The sequence below is a fragment of the Equus asinus genome, chromosome 1 (assembly GCF_041296235.1).
Source record: "Equus asinus isolate D_3611 breed Donkey chromosome 1, EquAss-T2T_v2, whole genome shotgun sequence".
NCBI classification, from domain to species: Eukaryota; Metazoa; Chordata; class Mammalia; order Perissodactyla; family Equidae; genus Equus; species Equus asinus.
In genome coordinates this window covers 136,605,641-136,628,315 of record NC_091790.1, presented here as the reverse complement: position 1 = coordinate 136,628,315, position 22,675 = coordinate 136,605,641, and the positions used below count along the sequence as shown (strand labels likewise).

The 22,675-nt window shown below is 38.1% G+C and overlaps 1 protein-coding gene across 2 annotated transcripts in view; it reads right to left on the bottom strand.

The window, feature by feature from the left end:
* VPS50 (VPS50 subunit of EARP/GARPII complex) overlaps positions 1 to 22,675 on the bottom strand; it is a 143,433-nt gene that overhangs the window by 79,993 nt on the left and 40,765 nt on the right. For both annotated transcript variants that reach the window (XM_044767227.2, XM_070508484.1), the window contains 3 exons: positions 19,063 to 19,105; positions 16,827 to 16,925; positions 15,225 to 15,365 (listed from right to left, as the gene is read on the bottom strand). In XM_044767227.2, the coding sequence (XP_044623162.1) occupies positions 15,225 to 15,365; positions 16,827 to 16,925; positions 19,063 to 19,105 (283 nt within the window). The remainder of the gene's footprint in view (positions 1 to 15,224; positions 15,366 to 16,826; positions 16,926 to 19,062; positions 19,106 to 22,675) is intronic.

The window sequence follows — 22,675 nt, the reverse complement described above, 5'->3', positions numbered from 1 at the left end:
GTCATTCTCCCCTTTTTTTCTGCAGGTAGAGTGACGCCTCCACTCTATTTTATAGGCTTTCTGTCTGTCATAATGGAGCATTTGCTCCATCATTTGACATTTCCTAGCATTTCTTCAGTTTGTAATCAATCCACCACAACTGATCATGCTGATAAAACACTGAAAGGCTAACACGACTCTGGTGCAAGCCCTGTAAGGTAAATAGCTAGCAGAAATAAGCTATCAGCAAGTATAGCTGTGGTGTGATTGATGCCCAGATCATAGTTGCTCATAGTTGGTAGTAGTCCTCTCTCATTCAAAAAGTTTTTTTCTCTCCATAATAATCCTATACTCCTCATTTACTAAACATTCATCAAGTAATTAATAAAAATGTTAACTTGTATTTTTACTAATTATACTTTAGTAACTAATTAACTCAGTACACTTTTGTGTAAGCATGTTAAATTTCTGAAACTCAGCTAGGAAGCAGTAAAATAAAGGAGTTGTTAAGCTCTGGAGTCAGACTTTCCAAGTGGAGTTTAGGCCAAGAATGGTAGGGTGGTTCAATCTTACAAGATCTACTAATATAACTCGCCATATTAATAGGCCTAAGGAGAAAAACCAAATGATTATCCCAATAGACGCTGAAACAACCCTTTGACAAATTGAACGGCCATTCCTAATAATAACTCACAAGAAAATAAAATGGATAGATACTTCCTCAAGATGAGGAAACTTTAAAGCATAACCACTGTGGCCAGGAACAAGACAAGGATGCCCACTATCTCCACCACTATTTAACAACGTTCTGGAGGTACTAGCCAATGCAATTAGACTAAAGAAAGCAGTAAGAAGCAAAAGAATAGAAAAAGAAGAAACAAAACTATTTCTATCTGCAAATGACATAATAATACACCTAGAATATAACTCCTAGAGAATCAATGATAAAACTAAGTCAAACAAAAAGGATTCAGCAAGGTAGCAGGTTCTAAAGTTAACATGCAAAGAACAATCACATCCATATACACAAATAACAAACATTTAGAAGATGCACTGAATGAGAAACATCCATTTATAACAACAAAAAGATTAAATTTTTAGGAATAAACTTAACAAAAATGATCCAAAACTTTACGAATAAAACTGAAAGACATAAAAGTAGACTTGAACAAACAGAAAGATATCACTTAATTCTTAGTTAGGATGACGCGACATAATCAAGATGTCAGTTCTCCCTAAGTTTATTTATTACTTTACTGAGACATCAATAAAAAAGTCCAGAAACAGATCATGCCTCATATAAAAATATGGTATATGATAAGGATGGCATCTCATATCACTTAGGTGAAGATAGGCTTTTTTATAAATAGTGTTGAGACAACTGGATAGTCAGTTGGAAAAAGACAAAATTAGACCCATGCCTCACACCATACACAAGAATAAACTCCAAATGGTAAGAGATCTAAATGTGAAAAATAAAAGCATACTGCACTAGAAGAAAACATGAGTTAATTCATCCCTCACCTTGATGTAGGGAAAGGCTTTCTAATTATGACCCCAAAATCAGAAGTAATAAAATTTGATAAATTTCACTACACAAAAATTGAAAAATGAATTTACATGGGAAAAAATCCACACCATAAGCAAAGTCAAAAGACAAACTTGAAAAAATATTCACAACATATACCACAATAAAGAGTTCATATCCTCTATTTATAAAGAACTCATAAAAGTTTTGAGGAAAAAGACCAAAAATCCTATAGAAATATAGGAAGAAAGCAAAAACACACTTCACAAATGAAGATATAAAAGTGGCCTTTGAATGTATGAAAACATGTCCAAGTTCACTCATAATAGGGCAAATGTACATTAAAACTACAATAAGATATAAATTCTCATTCATCAGATGGGTGAAAATTTTAGAGTTGACCATTAACAAAGATTCTTTCCTTGACCAAACTCTAGCCAGGCTCCTCTGAGCCCTCTTCTCAACTAGGCCTCAATCTTGGCCTATAAAGACTTGAAAAAAACACTAACGTAATTTCTAACAGCTCACGGCCACATGTTTAGGATGACCCTAGCCTGCTTTAAAGTGCCTGCCTGAGAAAACTCAAGGCTGCCAGGAGAATTTACTGTTTGTTCCAGCTGACACCTAAAGATAGGCCCCTATCTGCCAGCCCCTGAGGGAGAAGATGGGAGCCTAACTTCAGTAAGCCCCAGTTAGCAAACCCAGGTCGGTTTCACATGGACCAACCTCCATCACTCTTCCTGCTTTTTGTAATTTTTCACTTCCCTGAATCTAGTGAGCACCTGCTCTACCTCCTCCCTGTTCCCTCATTCTCCCTTTAAAGTGCCCAGTTAGCTCTGTATAAATAGAAGTTAAGTTCAAATCATGCTGGATTCTTTTCTCTATTGCAACAGTATATAACTGATTAAAATCTGTCCATAACACTTTAATTAGTGGCCGGCTTTGTTTATCTTTGATACCATATATACTCTGTTGGCAAGGCTGTGAAAAAAACAGGCAGTATCATACATTGCTGGTGAGAATACAAAATGATATGATCCCATGGAGAGGAATCTGGCATTGTTTAACAAAGCTACACGTGTATTTTCCCTTTGATCCAGCAATCCCACATCTAGGAATTTACCCTGAAGATCTATCTCAAACAATGTGAACAAGATTCAAACATATGCACAAGGTTATTCATTGAAGGACTATTTGTAATTGCAAAATACTGCAATCTATCTAAAAGTCCAAACACAGGAGATTGGTTAAACCAACCACTGTTGATAGACACAACAGAGCACTAGGCAATGGTGAAAAATAAGCATTTTAAAAATTTTTAAATTAAAAAAATTTTTCCCTTTCACATGATATATATGTGAGAAACATTTTCTGTTTTAAATTATATATATGTCATAAGAAATAGAAAAAAATAATGAATATATATGCTTATCACAAAAATAAACACAGGAAAGATAAATGAGAAAATATTGACATTAGTTACCTATAAGAGGTGAGTGGGGGATGCAATGGAAGGAAGACAGGAGGCAGTGAAACCTCTCTGGGTATATCAAATTGGCTATTCACAGAAGAATTAGAACAGCTATCCAGATCTACACATGGCTTGCAGAGATAAAATACAAAATATTTTTGCACAGTTATGCCATAATTTTTTATGTTTACTTTTGTAATTACTACCTCTACAATGAACCAGTCTTGATTTTTTTCCCTGGTTTAGTTTTACCACATCATTACGCCTGACAGATCTCTTATACCACACACATGTAATGAAAACCAATACTTATGTACAAGGTCAGGAAAAAGCTAAAAGCCGAGGGTAAAGAAAAGCAAAAATCACAAAAAAGTTCTAGGCTGCAACCCAGCAATCATTCACCTGGATAAAGGCACTCTTCTGCAAGTCAATTTTTTTTATCTTTCATAAATTCAACTTTGCATAAATTTATATTATGCAAATAAATTTAATCTAATTATATCCCAACATTCTTTGATAAATAAAAGGGAGTGTTGATCTTATTTCTTCCCAAAGAAAAATTATGACTATACAAATAATTGTGTTATAGTCTACCAGTTAATTTTTATTACACTTGTCACAGTTTAACAAGCCAGAAAATTGAAATTTAGAACTACTAATCTCTATTCCCCACTCAACCACTGTCTCGCTCCATAATTCGCCTTTTATTTGAGGAAAAGGAGCTTCTTTACTATGTTACCTCTTGACAATTTGCTGAAATTTACTAAGTTTAGATGAGTTTAGGGAAATATATGTGAGATTTTTTTCAAAAAATGTTGAAATTATTTAGTGAAGTTACAGCAAGCTTTTTCTCACCAAACTGATGCAAGTGTAAATAATTCACAGATCTAGCTAAACCACTGCACATGCCTAAAAGTCTCCCAAAAGAATCCAAATTTCATTATTCAAATATGTTCATATGTACAAATCTAAGACTATGATACACTGAGCACCTGATAACAAGATGATTTTTGCCTAAATTTATATTCTAAAATAGAAACAAATGTAGAGATTCACTGTACTAAATACATATACAGCAAACAGTTTAATGAAAAAGGCACGGTAGGATAGATAAAAAATACTGTTTTCAATTCATTTAAGCCCAGTTTTGTTAATCTCCATACTTGAAGACTATGCTGGCAACAGGTTAAAAGAATCATTTCACTTTAAAACCAGACTCCAGAAACCACTTTCCACTATACCATGCAACCAACTGGTGTCAACTCTCATAAATGTTTCTTTACTAAAATTATTACTAAATAATTTAGTAGCTATTACTAAACACCATACTACTAAAATCATTTGCAACTAGTGTTCTCTCGTTTATAAAAATCACCTCCAAATTTCAAATAGAGAATCCTACTACATAGACATGGGTGAACCATAACTATAATGAAAGAGATTAAAAGAAACCAACAAACAAAGCAAATAATTGCATGAGCAATCAAAAAATAAAAGGCAGGCCAAGAAGAGAATCTGAGTTTCTGAATTAACAGCACATGCAACTTCCACTCAGCACCAATTCTTCTTCACACTGGCAGAGCATAACAGAAAGAGGCCTAGACAAGGAAGCAGAAGGCCTGTGTCCCAGCCGGCACCAGTTCCACAACTTACTAGTCACACGCCTTCAGACAGTAAACCACTCTGCATTTCAGCTTTATCTTTCATGAAACAGTGTTATATATTCCTGACTACCTCATCATTGGTTTAATCCATGCACTGATTACTAAATACTTAACACTGCAACTCGGTTCAAGTCCCAAATAAGCGGGGGCTTCATTTCATGTAAGACCAGGAATACCAAGGCAGAGGAGCATCATATTGTAATTCCAGTTATATGCTCTTATCATATATCAATAATAGCAATGAAAATCTTGAATTAATCAATTTAGAAAATATTCACACAGTGAGAAACCCCAAAGAACTAAATAACACGTCTTGAATTTTTTTTTTAATTAAAAGTATTTGGGAAATAGAAATTTAATTATCGGGGCCGGCCCCGTGGCCGAGTGGTTAAGTTCGTGCACTCCGCTTCGCCGGCCCAGGGTTTCGCCGGCATGTGCTCCACAGGCACTCTTTAGTCCCAAGGTACATTAGAAACAACCAAATCACCAGACTGAACTCCAGTTAAACCAAGCCAGACAACCTATTCCTTTCACCTGCCCTATGCTCTCTTCCTCTTGTGCCGTTGTTCATGTTTCCATATATCCCTGGACCCAGCCATACACACTGTGCCTGTTGAAATCCAAGACCCAACTCAAAAATCACAGCCTCCTCTCAATAAGAAGATACACTTTTGTCTTCCTTAGACTCCCTTAAAGAACTGTATTGACCTCACTGACACTTTGTCATTTAAACTTTTCTTATTGTACCTGTGATCATAATTAATGTGACCTTACTAGGTTGTAAACTCTTTAAAGCCTTATTTATCCTTGCTGATGTGAACTGATTACGTGATTAACAAAAGCTGAGTAATGACAAGGGAAGTGGTTTATACTTATGAAGTCAGAGTGCTAAGGAAATGGAGTCTTGTGTCTTCTACCAGCATCCATGAAACAGTAACAGGCTAGCTTGTTAGTTTACAAGTAAAGTAAAATTTCAGACCCTTCACAGATCTTAACAATCCAGCAAGTAAATGGCAGAGAAAAAGGAAGAGATGGATAAATTTTCTTACCTATTTTTTGATCATTAAGTTTTGAATTTTAAAAATTACCAAAACCTACTTATTTTAGAAATCAATAATTCATATATAAGAAAATTAACTGTGTGCTACATATATGTGATAAGAATAAATCTGACAGCTAAATTCTTAAAGTATTCTAAACCTGACCTCATAAAGCACTCAAGTAAATAATATTATTCCTCTAAAAGAAAATGTTTCTCTCTTTGACTAAATGTTTAAATTTGTAGCTTCCAGTAAGAAAGGAAAGGGCCACTCACCTATCCAACAAATCAACCAAATTAACCTCAACAATCAACGAAATGTCCCAGTTTAATTTCCTTCACATCCCAAATATACCTGAGTGATAAACAACATAAATTATTCTTGATATGCTACCTTCTGGTATCTGACAATCAAGCTATTAAAAACAAATCAGCACTAACATGTACAGGAAAAGGGATAAAAGCAGACACTGCTGCTGAGGACTGTAAACTGAAACACATTTTCTAGAAGGCAACTTTAGAAATATGAACCAAAAACCTTCAAACCACAAAGCCTTTGACAACGCAATTTTATTTCTCATTTATCCTAAAGAAATAATTAAAGATGTGTGCAGAGATTTAGCTTTAAGAATATTTACTACAGTGTTGTTAATAAGGACAAAAGCTGGAAACAAATATCTAAGAATAGCAAACGGGTTAATTAATCCACAGGATCTCTTATAGTGAAATACTGTCAAGCCATTAAAAGTTTTGTAGGTGGCATATTTACTGAAATGGAAAATTGTTTATAACATAGCAAGTGAGAAAAAAGGTTATCAAACTGTGTGTACAGTAGAATCCTACTTTTTTTTTTTCAATTTTTTTTTTTTATTAATGTTATGATGGATTACAAGCTTGTGAAATTTCAGTTGTACATTTTTGTTAGTCATGTTGTGGGTACACCACTTCCCCCTCTGTGCCCTTCCCCCACCCCCCCTTTTCCCTGGTAACCACCGATCAGATCTCCTTCTCAATATACTAATTTCCACCTATGAGTGGAGTCATATAGAGTTCGTCTTTCTCTGACTGACTTATTTCGCTTAACATAATGCCCTCGAGGTCCATCCACATTGTTGTGAATGGGCCAATTTCGTCTTTTTTTATGGCTGAGTAGTATTCCATTGTGTATATATACCACATCTTCTTTATCCAATCATCAGTTTCTGGGCATGTAGGCTGGTTCCACGTCTTGGCTATTGTAAATAATGCTGCGATGAACATAGGGGTGCAACGGACTCTTGAGATATCTGATATCAGGTTCTTAGGATAGATACCCAGTAATGGGATGGCTGGGTCATAGGGTATTTCTATTTTTAACTTTTTGAGAAATCTCCATACTGTTTTCCATAGTGGCTGTACCAGTTTGCATTCCCACCAACAGTGTATGAGGGTTCCTCTTTCTCCACAACCTCTCCAACATTTGTCGTTCTTGGTTTTGGATGTTTTTGCCAATCTAACGGGGGTAAGGTGATATCTTAGTGTAGTTTTGATTTGCATTTCCCTGATGATTAGCGATGATGAACATCTTTTCATGTGTCTATTGGCTATATTCATATCTTCTTTTGAGAAATGTCTGTTCATGTCCACTGCCCATTTTTTGATCGGGTTGTTTGTTTTTTTGTTGTTAAGCAGTGTGAGTTCTTTGTATATTATGGAGATTAACCCTTTGTCGGATAAGTGGCTTGTAAATATTTTTTCCCAATTAGTGAGCTGTTTTTTTGTTTCAATTCTGTTTTCCCTTGCCTTGAAGAAGCTCTTTAGTCTGATGAAGTCCCATTTGTTTATTCTTTCTATTGTTTCCCTCAACTGAGGAGTTACAGTGTCCAAAAAGATTCTTTTGAAACTGATGTCAAAGAGTGTACTGCCTATATTCTCTTCCAAAAGACTTATTGTCTCAGGCCTAATCTTTAGGTCTTTGATCCATTTTGAGTTTATTTTGGTGTGTGGTGAAAAAGAATGGTCGATTTTCAGTCTTTTGCATGTGGCTGTCCAGTTTTCCCAGCACCATTTGTTGAAGAGACTTTCTTTTCTCCATTGTAGGCCCTCTGCTCCTTTGTCGAAGATTAGCTGTCCATAGATGTGTGGTTTTATCTCTGGGCTTTCAATTCTGTTCCATTGATCTGTGGACCTGTTTTTGTACCAGTACCATGCTGTTTTGATCACTGTAGCTTTGTAGTATGTTTTGAAATCGGGGATTGTGCTTCCGCCGGCTTTGTTTTTCTTGCTCAGGATTGCTTTAGCAATTCGTGGTCTTTTGTTCCCCCATATGAATTTTAGGATTGTTTGTTCAATTTCTGTGAAGAATGTTCTTGGGATTCTGATTGGGATAGCATTGAATCTGTATATTGCTTTAGGCAGTATGGACATTTTAACTATGTTTATTCTTCCAATCCATGTGCAAGGAATGTTTTTCCATCTCTTTATGTCATCGCCTATTTCTTTCAAGAAAGTCTTGTAGTTTTCATTGTATAGATCCTTCACTTCCTTGGTTAAGTTTATCCCAAGGTATTTTATTCTTTTCGTTGCGATTGTGAATGGGATAGAGTTCTTGAGTTCTTTTTCTGTTAGTTTATTGTTAGTGTATAGAAATGCTACTGATTTATGCACGTTAATTTTATACCCTGCTACTTTGCTGTAGTTGTTGATTATTTCTAATAGTTTTTCTGTGGATTCTTTGGGGTTTTCTATGTATAAGATCATGTCGTCTGCAAACAACGCGAGTTTTACTTCTTCGTTACCTATTTGGATTCCTTTTATTTTTTTTTCCTGCCGAATTGCTCTGGCCAGCACCTCCAGTACTATGTTGAATAGGAGTGGTGAAAGTGGGCACCCTTGTCTTGTTCCTGTCCTCAGAGGGATGGCTTTCAGCTTTTGTCCATTGAGTATGATGTTGGCTGTGGGTCTATCATATATGGCCTTTATTATGTTGAGGTACTTTCCTTCTATACCCATTTTACTGAGGGTTTTTATCATAAATGGGTGTTGGATCTTGTCGAATGCTTTCTCTGCGTCTATTGAGATGATCATGTGGTTTTTGTTTTTCATTTTGTTGATGTAGTGTATCACGTTGATTGACTTGCGGATGTTGAAGCATCCCTGTGTCCCTGGTATAAATCCCACTTGATCATGGTGTATAATCTTTTTGATGTATTGCTGTAATCGGTTTGCCAAAATTTTGTTGAGGATTTTTGCATCTATGTTCATCAGTGATATCGGCCTGTAGTTCTCCTTCTTTGTGTTGTCCTTGTCAGGTTTGGGGATCAGAGTGATGCTGGCTTCATAGAATGTGTTAGGGAGTTCTCCATCTTTCTCAATTTTCTGGAACAGTTTGAGGAGAATAGGTATTAAGTCTTCTTTAAATGTTTGGTAGAATTCTCCAGAGAAGCCGTCTGGTCCTGGACTCTTGTTTTTGGGGAGGTTTTTGATTACCGTTTCTATTTCCTTACTTGTGATTGGTCTATTCAGATTCTCCATTTCTTCCTGATTCAGTCTGGGGAGATTGTAGGAGTCTAGGAATTTGTCCATTTCTTCCAAGTTGTTCAATTTGTTGGCATATAGTTTTTCATAGTATTCTCTTATGATCTCTTGTATTTCATTGGTATCTGTTGTGATTTCTCCTCTGTCATTCCTGATTTTATTAATTTGCGCTTTCTCTCTTCTTTTCTTGGTGAGTCTGGCTAGGGGTTTGTCAATTTTGTTAATTCTTTCGAAGAACCAATTCTTTGTTTCATTGATCCTTTCTATTGTCTTTTTTGTTTCAATATCGTTTATTTCTGCTCTTATTTTTATTATTTCCCTCCTTCTACTGACTCTGGGCTTTGTTTGTTCTTCTTTTTCTAGTTCCGTTAGGTGTCGTTTGAGGTTGCTTACGTGAGCTTTTTCTTGTTTAGTGAGGTGAGCCTGTATTGCGATGAATTTCCCTCTTAGGACTGCTTTTGCTGCATCCCAAATGATTTGGTATGTCGTGTTCTCATTTTCATTTGTCTCCAGATAATATTTGATTTCTTCTTTAATTTCTTCAATGATCCATTGTTTGTTGAGAAGCGTGTTGTTTAGTCTCCACATTTTTGCACCTTTCTCTGCTTTTTTCTTGTAGTTGATTTCTAGTTTAATAGCGTTATGATCAGAAAAGATGCTTGATATTATTTCAACTCTCTTGTATTTATTGATGTTTGCTTTGGTTCCCAAAATATGGTCAATCCTTGAGAATGTTCCATGTGCACTTGAGAAGAATGTGTAACCTGCTGTTTTTGGATGAAGTGTTCTATATATATCTATTAAGTCCATCTGGTCTAATTTTTCATTTAATTCTATTATTTCCTTGTTGATTTTCTGTCTGGATGTTCTGTCCATTGGTGTTAATGGTGTGTTGAGGTCCCCTACTATTATTGTATTGTTGTTGATGTCTTCTTTTAGTTCTATTAAGAGTTGCTTTACAAATTTTGGTGCTCCTGTGTTGGGTGCGTATATATTTATAAGTGTTATGTCTTCTTGGTGGAGAGTCCCTTTTATCATTATATACTGTCCCTCTTTATCTTTCTTTATCTGTTTTGCTTTGAAATCTACCTTGTCTGATATTAGTATAGCGACACCTGCTTTCTTTTGTTCATTATTAGCTTGGAGTATTGTTCTCCATCCCTTCACTCTGAGTCTGTGTTTGTCTTTGGGGCTGAGGTGTGTTTCCTGGAGGCAGCATATAGTTGGATCTTGTTCTTTGATCCATCCTGCCACTCTGTGTCTTTTGATTGGGGAGTTCAATCCATTTACATTTAGAGTGATTATTGAGACGTGGGGGCCTACCACTCCCATTTTGTGTCTTGTTTTCCGGTTTTCTTCAGTTTCCTTTGTTTCTCGTCCCATGGTTTAATCTGTTCTGATGTAGAGCTGCTACTCTCTGTTGTTGTCCTTCTACTTATCTCCTCTGCTCTTGGTTTTGTAGCCCCTTTCCTTTTTTGGATTTTTCAGGAATGAGGGTTTTCCTGAGGATTTCCTGAAGAGGAGGTTTTGTGGCAATGAACTCCCTTAATTTTTGTTTATCTGGGAAGGTTTTTATTTCTCCATCGTATTTGAAGGATATTTTCGCTGGGTAGAGAATTCTCGGCTGTAGATTTTTGTCCTTCAAATTTTTGAATATATCATTCCACTCTCTTCTAGCCTGTAAAGTTTCTGCTGAGAAATCTGCTGATAGCCTGATGGGGGTTCCTTTGTAGGTCAGTTTCTTTTGCCTGGCTGTCCTTAATATTTTCTCCTTGTCGTTGACTTTTGCTAGCTTCACTACTATATGCCGTGGAGTTGGTCTTCTTGCGTTGATAAAGTTTGGAGATCTATTGGCTTCTGTCACCTGAAGATCCATCTCCCTCACCAGATTTGGGAAGTTCTCAGCCATTATTTCTTTGAATAGGTTTTCTGCCCCTTTCTCCTTCTCTTCTCCCTCTGGTATACCTATAATCCTTACGTTGTATCTCCTAATTGTGTCTGATAATTCTCGGAGAGTTTCTTCATTTCTTTTAAGTCTTGCTTCTCTCTCCTCCTCTGCCTGCAACAATTCTATATTGCCATCTTCCAAATTGCTAATTCTTTCCTCCATATTATCGGCCCTACTGTTCAGAGCATCTAGATTTTTCTTAATCTCCTCTATTGTGTTCTTCATTTCCAATATTTCTGTTTGGTTCTTCTTTATCGTATCAAACTCTTTTGTGACATAGCTCCTGAACTCGTTGAGTTGTCGGTCAGAATTCTCTCTTAACTCATTGAGAATCTTAATGATGGCTGTTTTGAAGTCATCGTCATTTAGGTTATATATCTCATTTTCTTTGGGATTGTTTTCTGTGTATTTGTTGCTTTCTTTCTGTTCTGGAGATTTAATGTATTTTTTCATATTGCTTGATGTTGTTGATTTGTGCCTCCGCATGGAGATAGAGTTTAGTTGCTCCTTTCACTTGTTTCAGCTGCTGCGGTGGGAGGAGCAGCTGTTTATATTTCACCAACCAGGAACCCTGTCCGTAGTTGCTACCTGGGCCTGGGCCCCTCTTCGTAGCCACAGTGGCCCTTTGGATTCCCTCCTCTGCCGTGGGGGCCGTCACAGGGGGGCTTCAGGCTGCAGGTGCCTACTGTTGCAGCCCACCTAGATGTGCTCTCTCCTTGGGGTCTGCAACGGTGTTATGGGCTTTTCCAGCGGCCAGGGGTGGGATCACTTATATTTGTCGCTCCGTTGCTGTCGGCACCCACCAAATCTCACTTGTCCTCTATGGGTCGCAGGAGAGCTATTGGCATCTTCTACAGTCTGTGGTTGGTACACCTAGCTATGCTGCTTTTGCCCTGGGGTCTTCCAGCCTTGTGGCTGGCGGCTGGGTGCCTTCTACTGGTGCTGTGCAGAGGCTTTCCCTAAGGCTGCTGTGAGCCAGTAGGGTTTCCCCCTAGGCTACTAAGCTGGGTCTCTGGAACTCTCTCCAGCCCCAGTCCTCTCTGAGATCTCCGGCAATCCCTAGCCCCACGGGGCGGGCAACGGCAGCTGGGGGTTGCCCCGCCCTCTGGGATTCTCTCCGGGCCTCTCCCGGAGCCATGAATGTTCAGCGTGGCCCCTCTGCTAACGGCAGACAGAGAGTTTTGTCTGCTGCCTGGCGGAGCTCCGGCGCTTCCCCTCCGGGTCGCAAAACCGGCCTTTGAAAGTTCCCCCCGCCCCGGTCCTCTCCGAGATCTCCGGCAATCCCTAGTCCCACGGGGCGGGCAACGGCAGCTGGGGGTCGCCCCGCCCTCAGGGCTTCTCTCCGGGCCTCTGCCGGGAGCCCTGAATGCTGGGCGTGGCCCTTCTGCTAATGGCAGACAGAGAGTTTTGTCTGCTGCCTGGCGGAGGTCCGGTGCTTCCCCTCCGGGTCGCCGGACCAGCCTTTGAAAGTTCCCCCCGCCCCGGTCCTCTCCGAGATCTCCGGCAATCCCTAGTCCCACGGGGCGGGCAACAGCAGCTGGGGGTCGCCCCGCCCTCAGGGCTTCTCTCCGGGCCTCTGCCGGGAGCCCTGAATGTTGGGCGTGGCCCCTCTGCTAATGGCAGACAGAGAGTTTTGTCTGCTGCCTGGCGGAGGTCCGGCGCTTCCCCTCCGGGTCGCCGGACCGGCCTTTGAAAGTTCCCCCCGCGCCGGTCCTCTCCGAGGTCTCCGGCAATCCCTAGCCCCACGGGGCGGGCAACGGCAGCTGGGGGTCGCCCCGCCCTCAGGGCTTCTCTCCGGGCCTCTGCCGGGAGCCCTGAATGCTGGGCGTGGCCCCTCTGCTAATGGCAGACAGAGAGTTTTGTCTGCTGCCTGGCGGAGGTCCGGCGCTTCCCCTCCGGGTCGCCGGACCGGCCTTAGAAAGTTCCCCCCGCCCCGGTCCTCTCCGAGATCTCCGGCAATCCCTAGCCCCACGGGGCGGGCAACGGCAGCTGGGGGTCGCCCCGCCCTCAGGGCTTCTCTCCGGGCCTCTGCCGGGAGCCCTGAATGCTGGGCGTGGCCCCTCTGCTAATGGCAGACAGAGAGTTTTGTCTGCTGCCTGGGCGGAGCTCCGGCGCTTCCCCTCCGGGTCGCAGAACCGGCCTTTGAAAATTCCCCCAGCCCCGGTCCTCTCCGAGATCTCCGGCAATCCCTAGTCCCACGGGGCGGGCAACAGCAGCTGGGAGATCTCCGTGTCCTCCGTGTCTCTCTCTGGGACCCTCCGGGCACCCCGAGCACCAGGCTGGGTCTCCCCGCCAATGGCGGGGAGAGACTCTCCCCGCGGGCTCAGGTGTGCAACTCCAAAGTTTCCCTCTGCGTTTAGGAGTAATTGCAGGGGGTTTAGGTAGGGTTCTGGTCACCTGTTTCCACCGTCGCTCCTCTGTTGTGTTCTCGCTCCTGCCCTAGATGTGTGTGGATCCTCTGGGGGCGTCCGTTGGAAGAAAGCCGCTTGCGGGTACTAGGCTGCCCGTCGGGGTCGGAGAGTTTTCACCTATTTCCACATCCTCCCGGAGGAAAGTCCATCCGCCTTCCGATGTATAGTCGCGTGGGTGTCTCAGACGTCCTGAGATGCTGTCTGGATTTCCTTTGTCAAGCGATAAGTGTCCAAACAATTGTAGACTCGAAGGGCGAGAGACAAAGAGGACTACTCACGGCGCCATCTTGGCTCTTCCTCAGAATCCTACTTTTAAAGGGTGTTTATATACACATTAAAAGAACCAGCTTTGCCTGAAGAAATATTAATTTTTATTTTCTTTTTGCTTATCTGTATTTTCCTACAACTAACGTTTTAGTTGTATAATTTAAAATATGTATATTTTTAAGAGTAAACATATTAATTAGTGATTGCTTAATTTAAGCAACTACTTATATAATCTATATTCTGTCTAAGTCTATAAAGATGGTGAGTGATGTAAAAACACCTAAATAACAGACTAGTTTAAGAAATCAGAGAGAGAAAAAGGATAAAGAGGCAGTTAATTCAGAAAGAACCCAAAACAAGATGGTTACTACACATGAACACTAAATTTAGCTCTGAACTTCCTGGCAGCTTATCATCTATGGTAGACTGAATCTGTATACTCTCACACTATGTGATAAGAGAAAATATATTAATTCTTCACAACAGAAAGTGCCCTGAGAATTCAGCAACAGAAACATGTTTTCAACTTAAAAGAGGAATTCGTCTTTAGGTATCTATATGAACATCAAAATAAACTATATCTTCAATAGAGATCTTACTAAAGATATTTATTGACCCTCAAAAAAATGACATTGAATTATAATTTAATAACAGATATTATTTATAAGAATGAAAATTAAAAGCCTAGAAGAACAGAACATTAGACTAGTCTTTAGTTTGTCTTTCTAGGACGTATGCTTACAAAGCACCTGTAAAAGGTCATGGCACAGAGATGGTGCTCATTGCTGGCTTTCTTTCCCTCCCCCTTGATCAAATTTGAACTGTCAATATCACACCAATTAGAGACAAAGAGGGCAATCCAATTACTCAAGAAACATTTACTAAACACCTCTGATGTGCCAGCCTCTGAGAAAACAAATACTGAAATGATTTCAAAAAGTTTTTCTGGGGCCAGCCCAGTGGCATAGACATTAAGTTCATGCACTCCTCTTCAGCAGCCCGGGGTTCATGGATTCAGATCCCAGGCATGGACCTACACACTACTCATCAAGCCATGCTGCGGCAGTGTCCCACATACAAAACAGAGGAAGACTGGCACGGATGTTAGCTCAGGGACAATCTTCCTCTCCAGAAAAAAGAAGCTATGAGAGGGTAGAGAGTCCATTTAGAAGCAAATGCACTCCACAAATCTGGAGCATCTCATCAGCCTTTACTATTTGTGAGACTGAATCTTCCAGTTTCTCTATGAGGAAAAGAATAATATGGGAGGAAAAAATCTTTTGTCAAACATATCTGTTTTTATTTTAGTAGCATCTTCAAATAGTACGTGCTAAGAAAAATGGAATATGAATTTAAAAACTAAAAGAGAGACATATGAACAATAATTAAGTTACTACATACTGTACAGAGATCCTTATATTGCAGCTTTTGGAATTTTGTATCTGTGTTTCCTGCACATAGTTCCACATAACCAAGAACAACTTGAAACACAGTATTGTGAATGGCTTGGGTGAAGTGCATATGAAGTTGATCCATTGCTGTCTATGGAAAGGAAAAAAAATAACAATTTCATGTTATTAAAATAAATAAATTTCAACAGTTTTGCAAAACATAGGAAAAAATCTTTACCAGTTACAGCTACAACACAAAGATCACTATTATTCACAGAATTATAATTGTAGTGTTGATTATTTGAAAATAACCCTTGAAATAACCACAATATCACACCACTAAAGACAAATCTAAATCATGAACACTGCTCTGTTGCTCTATATTTATGACTGGGTAACCATCCCGCTCTTTCTCAAACATGTCATGCATAATCACACCTTTGGTTCCCCTGTGCCATCACTCTCTTACATGGTTCAGGATTCTTCTCAACAGTCACCTTCTCAGAGAAGCCTTTCTTGACTATCCTATATAAATCAGTACTTTCATCACTCTATCCACCGACCCCGATATATATTTATTTACAGCACTTGTGACCACCTGCCATCATGTTCATTTATTTCTTTAATGTTTGTCTCCCTCAGGAGAAGGTAAGATACATGCTCCAGGCCTATATCCAGGTGCCTAGAGCAATGCAAATAGTAGGTACCAATAAATATTTAATGAGTGAAAGAATTCATCTAATGGGGGAAATCAGAAGTAATCATTGTATTTTCAAAGGTCTTTAAACATGTCCCTCAAAATTACCAAGTGTATTCCTTCTTGTATTATTCCCTTGGTATAGCTTAAGACATGAAATTAATAAAGTACAATAAACAATCAAATTTATTTATTCAGATGTTAAAATGTGAATAGAATTTAATTGCTTTGTAAAGCCTTAATCTAAGACAGGAGACTACTTAAGGGAAGAAAACACTTACAACTATCACGTTCAGATGTTCTATAGATAAATGTATAATCCTGTACGTGCAGAAGATACAATTAACTTTCAAACCATGGCCGCCGTTTCAAGGTTTTCAAGGAAGCCCTTGAGTAGTAAGAGTATGGAAAGCCATGCACTGTGGGAGTAGTGAGGATAGTCAAGGGATAATAGAAGCCTTTAAAAAATCTGATGGATGCAATGGACCTGTTGTACAGACAAATGTACACAGTGCACAAAAGTGTATATACCACTTTGAGGGACTCATGCTAGCCCAGCTAGGAACCCAGAAGCTCCAAATTAAGAAGTTCTCATTCAGGACCAAGAGCTGAGGTAAAAGAGGCTACACAGCCTCTCTCTGTGAATCATCTTATGCTTTTTAAAAAACCTACATAAAATTGTGAAAATATTAAACCTAACACTTCATAGTTCAAAGCAAACCTCTGTAATGTTTTAATCATACTACATACACTTAGCATATGTGAACAACCATGTTTACTAAGTGTTAATACAGCATAAAAATTTACTTTGGTAAATGAAACAGGACACTACATTAATAATTTTCAGTTTTAAGCAATCATGAAGATCAATAGATGCCTGATTAAGAAAAAAGCAAACATCCTTTCAAAACTGACCTGTGTTTTTCCAAGAAGTCGATAAGCTTGTTGAACCTTAGTGTAATGGTTAATGTCAAAATTCTTGCAGATTTTGGAAAGAGCTACATCCAACTGTTCCTATGTAATTAAAAGAGGAGGCCAGAGATGGTTAAGGAATAATGTTTTCAAGGCAATGAAAAGAAAACAGTAAGACTAATTTCTCTCATTTAATTAATATCTAAACATATTTACTATCACACTGGATTTAAAAGTCAAAAACAAATTTAGAGGTTTGGCCCCGTGGCTGAGTGGTTAAGTTTGCGCACTCCGCTTTGGAGACCCTCGGTTTCGCTGGTTCAGATCCTGGGTGTGGACATGGCACCACTCGTCAGGCCATGCTGAGGTGGCGTACCATATAGCACAACCAGAAGGACCCACAACTAGAATATACAACTATGTACTAGGGGGCTTGGGGAGAAGAAGATGAAAAAGATTGGCAACAGATGTTAGCTAAGGTGCCAATCCGAAAAAAAAAAGTGAATAAAAATAAAAATAAATTATAATTCTCATTTGGTACCAACTATAATCAAGTTTTCTGAGATGTTATTGACATGCGAGTTTCTAAAAACTCATGACTAGTTTTTCAAGGGACACAAAATAAGTATAATACTAAAGAAATTTTATATTTTATTTTTTCTTGACTCTGTTTCTCAAGCGTCTGCTAAAATTTTACAATTAAATGTACTGAATTTGTAGGACTATTGAAAAATAATTTAAAAATCCTTCTGCAATCACTGAAAACTAATTCTCAATAAAACTACATTGATCTTGGGGGCCGACCCTATGGCCAAGTGGTTAAGCTCTCATGCTCTACTTTGGTGGCCCACGGTTTCGCCAGTTCCGATCCCAGGCATGGACCTAGAACCACTCATCAAGCCATATTTAGGTGACATCCCACATATCGGAACTAGAAGCACCTACCACTAGGATATACAACTACGTACTGGGGGGCTTTGGGGAGAAGGAGGGGAAAAAAAAGAAGATTGGCAACAGATGTTAGCTGAGGGCCAATCTTAAAAAAGAAAAACTACATTGATCTTAAGAGTACATTCCTCAAGGGGCTGGCCCCATGGCCAAGTGGTTAAGTTCATGCGCTCTGCTTCGGAGGCCCAGGGTTTCCCTGGTTCGAATCCTGGGCGTGGACATGGCCCCGCTCATCAAGCCATGCTGAGGCAGCATCCCACATGCCACAACTGGAAGGACCCACAACTAAAAATACACAACTATGTACCAGGGAGCTTTGGGAGAAAAAGGAAAAATAAATTTAAAAAAAAGTACATTCCTCAAGGTATATACTTTTTTATCTAAATGCACCCACTTCATTTATGGGTTTATATTTCAATAATTTCATTTTAAAATAATGATTTTCTACATAAGTACAGAATAATATTGTATATTAAGGGTGAAGAGATATTGGGCTTTCAAAGAAAGTCCTCCTTAAAATATTCAGGTGATTATTTACTTAATGGATTTTCAAAGCAGTTATCTTTATGTTTATAAAATAATTTGTCATTCTTACAATCAGTAAACAATTGCATTATGATCAAAAACTACTTTCACAAAAGGTTATTTGAAAGTCCAGCTTCAACTTTTATAAGTACTCTTATCAGGAAAACAATAAAATAAAATATCAGAAGAAACCAAAAAATTCTTATTAAATTTATTAAAATGACTACCCTGCTTTGCAAAGACTGCCAAGTTAAGATGTGAACTCTGAATACATGTAGAAGGAAAAGCAAGACATCATGCCCACAATAAGTTATCCAGTTTCCACATTTTTGATGAACTGTATGAAATATTATTATAAGATTCAAGAATTTAGGAGAGTTTTCATCAGCCAATAGCTGTTTTTAAATAAATCAACTCACTAAAAAGAAGTACGTGATAAATAAAAAATAAGTACTACATGTTAAGTATTTTGGTTATAATTTACATGAGAACATACCTATGACTAACAGTTTTGGGATCTTTCTGCATATGGTGATATTTTCACATAGTGTTTTAGATCCCATAATTCCAAAACTATTACAGAGTTTACAAGTAGATTAACATAAACTTGACCATGTATAGGTATTCCAACTGAAAAATAACAAATAAAGCACAGTGATCTAGAAACACTGATAATAACACAAAAGTCAAAACATAAGAAGCATCTATACTGTTCAAAAATCTCTGAAAAGAAAAAGCCTTTAACTTATGATGTAATCCTTCTTACCTCAATTTGTTCTAAAGTATCTTGCAGCTTTGAATTCAGTTCACTATTAAATAAAACAAAGAGTTAGATGTGTCCATCTTTAAAAGAGACAAACTAAGTGCTAAATAAATACATGCTAGCTGAATAAATAATCAATAAATTTACAGATCAACAGTATGAGCAGTAACTGTGGGGCTAATTCCACAGACAGTGCAGTAAGGCAAGAAAAATAAACAAAAGGAAAAGGATTAGAAAGGAAGAAATAAAAATGTCATTACTAGCAGCAATAGGATTGTGTGGGTAGAAAATTCTAAAGAATCTATATATAAAAATGAGAATTTAATAATTAAAAATTGATTGGAAAATTGATATAAAATTAATTTCTATATATTAGGGACAAAGAATTAGACAATGAAATTTTTTTAAATATCACTTCAAAAAACCAAATACCTGAGAATAAATCTAATAAAAAATATACAACAAAAAACTGGGCTAAAATAAAGACAATTTAAATACATGGAGGTACATACCATGTAAACAGACTAGAACCTAGTTAAGATACCAGCTCTCACCAAAAGGATCTCCTAGAATAATAAATTCTAATCAAAATCCCAGCAGGCTTTTTAATCTATTTGTGGAAACTGACAGCTGCTTCTAAAATTTATGTGGAAACTCAAAGGGCTAAGAATAGTCACGAATATCTTGAAGAACAATGTTGGAGGACATACATTAAAATAGGTAAAGGTTTATTATAAAGCTACAGCAATAAGACAGCGTGGTCTAACAAGGATACACAAACAGATCAACAGAACAATAGAAATAACGGGCAAAAGGCTGCAATGGATAATTGACAAAGGAGATCTCCATAATGGGCAAAAGGCTGGAATGGATAATTGACAAAAGAGATCTCCAATTAGCCAATAAACATTTAAATAGGCACTCCAATTAGGCATTCAGTAAATGCAAATTAAAACTGCAATAAGATACCATAACAAGAATGGCTAAAAATATTTCTAAAAAATTACAAACTACATCAACAAATGTTGGCAAGTACGCACAGCAAATGGAACACTCAATTTAATGCTGGAGGAAAGAGAAATTGATATGACCTCATTGGAAAACTGTAATATCAACTGAAAGTCAACACACACTCTATATCCCAGCAGTCCTAAATATGTATCTAACAGAAATGTATATGCAACCCTTGCAGCATTATTTGTAATAGGCAAAAACTTAAAGTAACACAATTGCCTGTGAATAATTAAATGGATAAATAAAGTGTGATATATTTATATGATGAAATACTATAGCAATGAAAATATATCACCTGAATCTCAAAATCATAATATTGGACAAAAGAAGTCAATTTAAAAAGTACAGGGGCCGGCCCAGTGGTGTAGGAGTTAAGTTCACAGGCCACACTTCAGCAGCCTGGGTTCATGGGTTCAGATCTCATGTGTGGACCTACACACCACTCATCAAGCCATGTTGTGGCAACATCTCACATATAAAATAGAGGAAGACTGGCACAGATGTTAGCTCAGGGACAATCTTCCTCAAGCAAAAGGAGGGAGATTAGCAACAGATGTTAGTTCAGGGCCAATCTTCCTCACCAAAAAAAAAAGAGGTACATACTGTATGATTCCATTTACATATAGTTCAAAACAGACAAAACTAATGTTAGTGACAGAAGTCAGAACAGTGATTATCTTGGGAGAATAATGACTGGGACAGGGCATGAAAGAATTTTCTGGGGTACTAGAAATAATCTATTTCTAGTTCTGGGAGGTAAATTATACAACTACATTCACTTTGTAAAAGTTTACTGAGTTATACACTTAGGATACATGAATGAATCTGATTTTGTTTCCTTTAATTCTCCCTAAGTCAGTTAAAAACAAAAACAGAATTGATATTATTTGAATTATAATACCTCATTACTAAAAAAAGATATGTGATATCTAACAAAATAAATACAATCATAGGGAAAACATTTTAACAAAAAAGATTAAGACAAAAGTAAAACAAAATATTAAGAACAAGTGAAAGATGTAGTTTAGTACACCAAAATTATACAAAGTTTTCTACAAATGTTATTTGATTATAAATTTGATTCTCAAAGTCTTAGCAGCCAAAGCAAATAGGGAGGGCCACAGTATACAATTCAGTGTTCATAATGCCAAAACATACCAGTAACTCAAGGGGAAAAAAGAACAAAAGACAAAACAAAGAGACAAAAGTCACTTTTGATGGCATTAAGTTCTCAGAGAAAATTTTGCCAGACTCTCAATAAACCAGCTAACACCCTTTGCAATAGCCTTACAGAATACAGAATAATGGATTCAAGGACTCCTGGCATTTACTTCTTATAGAGCCCTTTAATGCAAGCTGAAGAGAAAAGGCCAGAGTGATGTGATATATATAGATAGAGATGTATAGATATATAAATATAGACAGATATAAAGCAATTTGTCAGAAAAGTAAAACCAATAGTAAAACAAGTACCCAGCTTTTAATGGTCTCAAAGATAAATGTCCAAACATCTAGAGAAATTAGACCATTTTATACAAACACTATTCATCATAAGTATGCTTTTGATTAAAAGTTGAGAATTGGAGATTATATTCTCTAGTAAAAACTGAGAGTGAGCAAAACTATATCCTTTGACAATCAACAGTGTAGGATTGATACCTTACCAGAAAAATTAAGGTCTCTAACCAGGATTTATGCCTGAAAAATAGCTACAGCCTCACTTATAGATTGCAGGCAGGACTGAGATTTTCCTTACAAAATTGATTCTGGGACAATTTTAGTCAAAAAATAATGAATGAAAATAAGAATGACAGCTAAAGGCCCCAAAATAATACCCCAGGAAAGATATCCACAGTAATGCCTTACCACTTAGAAAGAATTAAATGGAGGCGGTGGGGGGGGGGGAGGGGGAGCCGTGGCCACGTGGTTAAGTTCACGCTCTTCACTTCAGCAGCCCAGGGTTCACCTGTTTGGATCTTGGGCATGGATCTACGTGCCGCTCATTAAGCCATACTGTGGTGGCATCCCAGATAGAAGAACTAAAAGGACTTACAACTAGGATATACAAGTATGTACTGGGGCTTGGGGAGGAAAAAAAGAGGAAGATTGGCAACAGATGTTAGCTCAGGGCAAATCTTCCTCACCAAAAAAAAACGAACTAAAAAAAAAAGAAGTAAATAACTCCTCATCCCACCCTCTCACCCCAAAAAAATCAGTATCTTCTCTCAGAGTTCTTCCTTCTCCCATGTTGTCTTTCGATTCATTTCATCACCACCCACTCAATCCACCCTAAAAATTTCAAAGTCATCTTTAATTCTTCCATCTCTTCATATGTAACTAGTAATCAGATTCTGATGATTCTACCACTTCAGTATTTCTCATATCTACGTATGCTTCTCTTTTCTCCATTTTGTGTCTTAATTCAAACATTATCACCTTTCACTTGAATTATCTTAATAGCCCCCTAATGAATGTGCATACAACACACACACCCCACCCTAATCCATCCATCCATTTATTTGACAAACACTATCAACCTACTGTACACCAAACACTGTACAACATCCTCCAAAAAGCTTTCAGGGATAGCTCTGAGCAGGGG